The sequence below is a fragment of the Pollicipes pollicipes genome, unplaced genomic scaffold, assembly GCF_011947565.3.
Source record: "Pollicipes pollicipes isolate AB1234 unplaced genomic scaffold, Ppol_2.1 Scaffold_7231;HRSCAF=8579_pilon_pilon_pilon, whole genome shotgun sequence".
In the NCBI taxonomy this organism is placed as follows: Eukaryota; Metazoa; Arthropoda; class Thecostraca; order Pollicipedomorpha; family Pollicipedidae; genus Pollicipes; species Pollicipes pollicipes.
Genome location: NW_023597034.1, coordinates 30,442,154 through 30,450,412, shown reverse-complemented (window position 1 = coordinate 30,450,412; position 8,259 = coordinate 30,442,154). Strand labels below are relative to the sequence as shown.

The 8,259-nt window shown below is 52.2% G+C and overlaps 1 protein-coding gene across 1 annotated transcript; it reads right to left on the bottom strand.

The window, feature by feature from the left end:
• Window positions 1-1,597: 1,597 nt before the first annotated feature.
• On the bottom strand, window positions 1,598-2,901 carry LOC119109109 (keratin-associated protein 19-2-like). The gene is made up of 2 exons (XM_037232659.1): window positions 2,765-2,901; window positions 1,598-1,971 (listed from the first exon to the last, which is right to left on the bottom strand). Exons 1-2 carry the CDS (start codon window positions 2,881-2,883, stop codon window positions 1,614-1,616), a joined length of 477 nt encoding a protein of 158 aa, XP_037088554.1. The 5' UTR covers window positions 2,884-2,901; the 3' UTR covers window positions 1,598-1,613.
• Between the last annotated feature and the right edge of the window lie 5,358 nt (window positions 2,902-8,259).

Here is an 8,259-nt window from a genome sequence, read left to right as displayed (position 1 = left end):
CTGGTGCAACCCAGGGGCGGATCACGTCCTCAACGACCTGTAATAAATACTGGACCCTGCGCGTGACGCAACAGACCCTGCAGCAGCGGATGACTGATTGACCGGCAGCCCTATTTGATATTCGCTGCGGCCTCAGCTCCGTTGGAATCGACCGTTTCGTCCCCTGGTCACTAAGACTGGTCCACATAACGGCTAGCAGAACAGATAGCGCCTGCTGATAACATACGTTACTGCACGCGCCGTCCACTTCGAATGTCTTTCAACACAGACAGTTTTCTGGTGATCCTCAGCAGGTTCATCGCGAGGAGACTGTTCATTTACGGACGGACGGACGACATTATGACGGACGGTATTGTGGTTTGATGGCTGCGTCGACGGCAGCGGTCATTTTGTGTCCATTAGTTCGCCAGGCGGTCTTCATTTCATCGACGCCTGCGTACAGTGCGCTAAGCTCTCCAGGCTGGCAAGCCTGAGTTAGACGTACCAAAGTCGGGGTTATACACAGTCACGGGGTATAAAAGAAGAGAGTAGATTATCTGTGTAGTGTAGGGGTGTTGACGCTCAATCACCTCCTTCTGGACCATCCGACGGCCTGTATGCTGTCTGGAATGTTCAGCGACAGAGACGCCTGCAGCCGGCGTCTCTCGCGTCAGACGCAGGCGTTAGCTAATCAGTTCTGGAGCGCTGGTTCAGTACGTGCCCGGTCTGGCCGGCCGACGGAAGTGGACACACGAGACAAGGAATCCGGCATGTGGTGACTTAGCTCTGCTGGTGGAAGACGACGTGCCGCGCGGGCGATGGCTGCCCGGCCGCGTGTCGGAGGTGTTGCCTGGTCCCGACGGCCGCGTGCGATCGACCCGCTTCTGAGTCCGCGGCGGCGAGATGCACCCCCCGACGGGACGGATATGTGTGTTGGAAGAAGACAGAAAGTGAGGATGGTCGTCCTGCTCTCTCTTTCTCTGCAGCATGCGGCCGCACCGACGCCGCACCGACACCTGTGTGGTGCTGTGCTCCGTGATGTGTCTCTGTACTCGAGTTGTACGCAGAAGAACTCCCACCTTCCATCTGTACCCTATGTCGTCCGTTCTTTAATTCGGGCACAAATTTTGGATCGCATGAACCCGTTTTTTTTTACGAAGTGGCCGGTAGTCATATGTGTTGTTTGTAACTGCAATACATTAGTTTTCGTTTATCTTAATGTTAGCGAACTAGCATGGAGTCTACCATGGCTCCCACCTCCTCCACATCTCCTTAGTTCAATTGCTACGCTTGTAAATAATATACAATACACAGTGCCGTACAGGCGACGTTCGTCTTTAGTAGTCAAGAAAACGAGGCATTCCTGGCAAAACTGTGTATTTTGGTATCCTGCGCTTCGGTGTTTCAAATGAATGGCAAGCGAAGAACACAGACTCACAAAGAAGAAGGCGTGGAGAATATTCCGGAGCTGTGACGATTTGCGTCTCACAGTAGACACTGCGAGATCAAACAGGAGAGTTCAGATGTGGCGCATCATTGATATTCGCAGGATCGAGACAGCCATAATGGTCCCGGAAACACCACTTCTGCGTAGTCAACACACCGGCTTCAGGCCGTTGCCGTGGGCAGATTCTTCAATAATACCCGTCATACGCTCCATTGCGTCCGCCGTATCGGCTGTAGGGAGAAGAACGGCTGCCGTAGCCGCCGTAGGCCCCGAGGCGCCCATTGTAGCCATTGTAAGCTCCGAGGCGACGTCCGTACCCTCCGTAGGCTGCTGACGAACGGCCGTATCCACCATAGCCGCCGAGGCCGCTATTGCCGTAGTAGCCACCATATCCGTTATATCCCAGTCCGTAGTTTCCGTAGCCGTCCAGGCTGCGCCCGTAACCGCGTCCGGAGCGGCTGTTGTAGTTCTGGCCGTAGTTGCCGTTGTAGCCGAGGGCCCGGTTGTCATAGCCGCCGAAGCTGCGGCCTCTGCGGAAGCTGTTCCTGGGGCAAGTATTCGTGCGTTCGTTCTGTGGCGATAATGTTGCACTGCTCAGGGCAAAGCCGTCTGGTTACATGGCTAACACGACTGGTGGGCAGATGGGCCAAACAGTTATGGGCATTCTACACAGCACACTAGCCAGAGTATTAAATATTTCACAGACCCTTACCGATACTGTCCAGCACATTTCCCTCTGCCCTATTTTGACAAACAATTTAGACATCATGATCCGTGAACACCAACAACAGACGAGTGGGCTGGTCTTCATAAAGAATGGCCTTTTCCACGCTAGCGTTGTTATTTTGCTACTTTCCACCTAGCCTTCATTTAACTGGTATTTGAACTCGTGCTGCCTCATGTAACAGACATCTTGGTTTGAAAAGCACGTAGAGTAGTATGGTATGCTCATCATTTTTCATCCAGCCTATCAGGTAGACCTGATTCTCATTACGGCTCATTCGAATCAAATGAGCCATTAGATTTGCCCTGGAAGCGTTTATGTTTCTGGATCATGCACAAATTCAACATCGTACGTTTTGTACACGATGTGGAGGCAATAACGTCCGCAAAGTGAGAAATTACAGCTATTTCGATAGCCACAAAGACATTTCATGGTCCTGCTCCTGTTTATCCGATCTTTCGGGAATTTCAGATTTGGCACTGAATCAGGCAGCCGTGTGATGATGTTTGCGGGAAGGAGCAGATACGACTTTGAACCACATCTAATGTAGAGGCATACGCGAAGTGAATGCCTCAAGGCAAGGGGAACGTTGAGAAGAACTAGCAGCAAAGCACCTGCCGTATCCTCCAAAAGCAGAATAGGACCCGGTGGCTTGGGTCTCTTGGTCAGCCTCCTTGTCTTCGGCGGCGGCCGACAGAGCTACCAGCGCAGCCAGAAACAGACACAGCTTCATGGTTCTCGTCTGGGTAGCTCTCTGAACACTGAAGGAGAGACACTGATGCCTCCCCATGGGCCCGCTCCCTCTTTATACTCGTGAAAAACAAATAAATGTTTGACCCGGCTGACCGCACGCCGCTGCACTCTGCAACACTGTGTAGACCTGGCGGCTTGGAAAATTGACTGGGAGAGTGCAGTGATGGCCTTGGCAGAGACCGCGTGTTCTACACTGAACAGTGCGTGGTGGAGGCTAGTTTATATAGAATTCTCAGCTCCATTTTGATGTGAAGAACTGCAGCGAGATACTACACAATGATGTCTTGACACGATTTAACTCGAGGCCATTTAATGTGACCGTGAGTTGACAGCAACGTCCTCGCTCCTCCGACAAGCTTTTAAACAGAAACAAATTCAGGTTACCTTCAGAGCACCGCGTGACACGGATTACGTCTGGGCTGAAAAGCCAACGGTTCGATTCACGATGCGTATTGGATTTCTTCAAAAAGAGATTGATTAAATTATTACTCGTCCGGAAGTAGTTTGATCAACGAATCGTTAATCGATTTATATGGAATCTTGAACCAAGCAAAGGTCTGCCAGTGAACCATGAGTTATACCACGTGAAACTTACCAGTAACACCCCATGTGAAACAATACCACCCTTCAAGTACAGGAACTTAATCACCCGTGGGGTCAACTCCAGGTCCATATTAAGCCACTCAAAGAAATTCCCGCAAACAGTGCATGATAACCCGAGGTGCATGGTGTGCATGATAAAACGGCTCACCAGGTGCTTACGAACTCGATGGCAAATGTTACACCTGAGATACGCCGGCTGGGGACCCGAGACGAGTCGCCTGGAGGTCCGCGTCTCGTGATTTCAGACCCAGAGCTCGCTGGCTGCAGACCCAGGGCTCCGCGGCTGGTAATCAGGAAGTGACCGGCTGGAGGCGCGGGATTCGCCGACTAGTGACCTGGGTTCGCCGGTTGGAGACTCGCAATTGGGAAGTATCATTGTTTATGCCCTTAAAAGGCGCAGGCCAAGTCCGGAAAGGATCGTTTTTTGCTCTGATTCCTGAGAACCTCTCCCAGCTCTGCAAAAACTTGGGAGTGAACAACCCCATCTTGGACCCAAAATGAGAATGGGGATGGGTCGATCTTAGGCCCAGAATGAGCTATCACCAAGCGGGAGGGGACCCATGTTTTCACACCAACATGCAGAACACATCGGTAGCAAAGCTGCAGTGTTTTCTGCTACTAATATTTCGATGATTTCGGAGCATTCGGAAGCTTTAGAACCGGCTTCTGCCTCTGGTTCTGAAAAAATAGCGAAGGCAGAGGTGAGGGAGGGGGCACAGGGGACACGTGACCTTCGTCTTAGGTTACGAGCGGTCCGGAGGGTCACTCAGAACCTACGACTAAAGGCCCGAAAGGCCGGCCAGAGCTCGTATTCCGGTGGCCCGGCCAGCACGGCCGGGCACTCCAACGCCAGCCAAACGGTCCTGTGCGCTGATATGGGGCCCTAAGTCAATAAGCGCGTATGTCTATGTCGTTCAGACACCATCAGTAACGCACAGTCGGCTCCATCGCGGCATGGACCTGGGGGCCCATTTCACAAGCGTGGACAAATCCGGAGCCAGCGATTTACATTGTTCGGGGCCTCACAACACCTAACGGGGGTCATATGCTGGCAAAGGGTCCCAAGTCGGCCACATGTAGTGTTCGAGGACATCCGAATAGTCTGGAGGAACCCTTGGGTCCTATGGTCAAGGGCTCGACTAGAGAGTCTAGGAGCACGAAGGGATGGTCAGAGTGTTATTCAGGGGCCCCGGCCTGCGGGGACGGATCCTTTAATGATAGTTATAGGGCCCTTTACAGCGATCAGGCATACCCTGAGGATCTATACGTCGGTCAGGCACCACCAATGCCACACAGTCCGCTATGGGTCGGTATGGATCTGAGGGCCCATTTCTCAATCAGGTACAAGGCTGGAGCATGGATTTACACTGGTCGGTGCCCCTATATCTAGATAGACCACAGCGCCTAAACGAGGGTCCTGTGCACCCAACGGGCTTCGAGGCGACCAAGGGCGGCACTTGATGAGGTCCGGAGAAAGGTCCGGTCGGCCCGACGAAACAGAGTATCAAAAGGCCGGGTTGGAGGGCCTAACGGCCCAAAGGATTGGTTGAAGGTCAAGAATCAGGCCTTTAGGGTCGTGACCTGAAATATCAACCAGAAGTCCTCTTGAAACGTTTACCTGAGACAATGCGGGTGTCGAACTTGGCCTGGGACAAACGAACACTGAACAGATGGCTCCATGTCAGTCTGAACCTTGGGGGGCCCATTTCCCAGGCAGGAGTGAGACCGGGAACGAAAGGTTGCATTGGTCTGGGGCCCTAAAACAGTTCTTGGGGCCGTTTTGTTGGTCAGAGACCCGAAGGGCATCACTGGTGGTCATGCCTCGACTAGTGGCCCCTAGTCGTTCACGGACTTTGTTTTAGGAGTTCCGAAGATGGGCACCAAAGATGGGGCCCTCAATGGGGCCCTCGGCACCAAAGATGGGGCCCTCAATGGGACCCTCGGCACCAAAGATGGAGGATCCCATTGGACTCCATCCCGACTCCACCGCCCGTGGTGCCATGGCCTGAAATGTCAATCAGAGAACTTCTATTAGGTCCCTCTTACTAGAGTGTTCTATCCCTATTATTCAGGGCATCGACACGAAGCCGAACAGTCGGCTCCATGTCCGTCTGAGCCGTTGAAGCCCAGTTCCCAAGCACGAACGAGGCCGGGGCCTGCGATTTGCAATGTTCGGTGTCCCTGGCACTATGAGGGGCTCCTGTGTTGGTCGGTGGCCACAGTGCGTAACAGGGATCATGTGGCGGCAAGTGGCCTGAGTCGGCCAGGAGCGGTGTTTGAAGGCGCCCGAAAATGGGCTAAAGGGTCTCCTGAGACCAAAGATCAGCGGCCCCATAATAAAACTTAACGACCCAAAGGGCTGACTGCATGTCCCATTAAGGGCTCCAGCCCGTAGGGCCGTGATCTCAAATGTCAGTTACAGAGCTTCCTGCATCGATTGGGGACCTCTGAGAGAGAGCATTCCTCTGTCTCGGCCAGAGGTCACCAACACCGAACGGTCGGTTCCGTGCCGGTCTGAGCTCTGGGGCCCTATTTCTCCAGAGAGGACACGGCGAGGCCCGCGATTTACACTAGTCGCGTCACCTGTAACAATGCGGGCTCCCATATCGTTCACGGGTCCACAGTACCGAACAAGGTATTCCGCGTCAACGAGGGGCCTCGAGTCGGTCAGAAAAAGACGTGCTCTATTGTGGCGGCGACGGGGCCCCGAATGACAGAGGCCTCTTACGTTGGTCGGAGCCCTCTGACAATGAAAGGGAACATGGCAACTTGCCAAGATGATTTACAATGAGGCGGTGGACGAAATATGTGACAGTCAAGGTCCTGGTGGGTCAAGTACAGTCAAGTACTGAATGGTGGGCCCCCAACCCAACTCTAGCTTGAGCCCGGCAAGCCGAACTGGGCCTTTGTGCCAATTATCGGACCACCTGTGGCGATGAGGACTGCTGTTGCGTCAATGGCGGTTCCTGCGTTGATCCGGGGTCAACTGCGGTCTTCCCGGGTCAGAAGGCCACCGGCGCCTTGAAGGAGCCATTGTGATATGATGCGTCCCTCCAAGGGCCTCCAGATCGGCCAGGGGATCCCCCGGTGTCGCCAGAATGGCAGCCGGAAGGTACCCCGCGGTCGGACAGAATGGCCATTTAGCTCTTGACCGAGAACACTAATATGCTCCCTAGTGTTCTTTTCAATGGTGACTCTTTAACCGGAAAGACACGGGGAGTCTCATTAGTGTTCAAAAGAGTGGATGAAACTGAGTTTAAAAACGGACAAGGCCATCCCATGTTTGCCTGAGTAATTTTATTCCTTTGCAGAACCGACTCGTGAAACAAACCATCAAAAGGTTTCAGCCTGCGCCCGCAGTCTCGAAAGCAAGAGCAGCGAAAGCCCGAGTTGCAGTTCCCGTAAAGCCGAATCGCATTGGTTAATGCAAGCGACACCAGGCGGCGGGTGCCGTGCGCGCGACGGCGACCGTCGTGGAATAATGCTTCCGAATGTCTTAAAAAATTAACTCGCAACGTTCAAAGGTTAGGTTGGGCGTGGCTTTTTCACAAGTTTGGGGTTGTCTTCTGGTCAGAATGACAGCTACAGCAACACCAGAAACAGAGATTCCACTTTTACTCCTCCAGTTCTATCACCAGATTCCAGCACCACTTCATGACGTTGTAAATACCAATCTGCCCAATACATTAATCTAAAAATCACACAGGTGAAATATACGCCCGCCTGCCTTCTAAATGTGAGGTTTGAAGTCTTGAAGCATATAGAGGTAATTTTGTCAAATATATCATCGTTTTCGTGCACCCATTGGCAACAGCCTAGTGTTAGCCGACGGGCCGACCCCGCGCGGCCAACGGAGACTGCAACGCCTGGAGTTGAAGTTTTTGTTAAGATTTACGAACGGGCTCGCTCAAAACTATGTTACGTAAGTTGTAACGTTAATGTGTTCTGATTGAATATTAAACATTTCCAGACAAAGTTGCCTCGGACATGTTAATGCAACTTGTTGACCCATTTCGATCTACAATCTACATTCGCGGGGTCGTTAACATTTCTACACAGCCTAGATAGAATTCTGACTACGAGTTCTCTCTGTTTAGAAAAAGCCCACTGCACGTTTGTGAAACGACGAGCGCCGGTGATTTATTCCATACAGTCGTTTAACGCATGGTTTCTTCAGTTGGTTGACTATAACATGCAGGCAGAGTTGGTCTCGCGGTAGTTTCTGGCTTCTATTCTAGTCATAGAAGGTAAAAATGAATAAAGCATGCCCTCAGTAGCAAATGAGTTACAATCGGAAATGTCTAGTTTGAGAGAGGGAGGGCTTTTACTATAATGCGGCACTTTGTCAACCCTGCTCTTGCCAAGGTCCCGGCTACGCGCCTGAAATGAAATGTAGGGGCCCATCGGCCTGGGGGCAATTCGTTAAATCTTTGCCCCCTCATCGGAAAACTGGATGCAACAGATGCACCCTCCCACACTAGCCGTAACCTCGTTGTCAAACTAGCTCTGGCTTGTCTACCCTTGAGTCCATACATGACCACTATTTCAGTGAAGACTTCCCTACAATTCAAATCAGGACTTTGCCACCAAGTCAGTCAGCACTTCACTGGGTATCAACCTCTGACATCGGATGGAGTAACGTTGTGATTTGCTCGTTCCGGTAGATCAGTTGGTAGAGCACTAAACAGGACGCGTCTTTTCGTGGTCTTGCCTTGATAACAATGCGTGGCCGGCATTCATTTCGCATCATGTT

Bases quoted from the DNA above. Each gene is read 5' to 3' on its own strand.
- LOC119109109 (XM_037232659.1), bottom strand. From the start codon at position 2,883: ATGAAGCTGTGTCTGTTTCTGGCTGCGCTGGTAGCTCTGTCGGCCGCC. The intron at 1,972-2,764 runs GTGCTTTGCTGC...TACTTGCCCCAG, and splicing joins GCTTTTGGAGGATACGGCAG to GAACAGCTTCCGCAGAGGCC.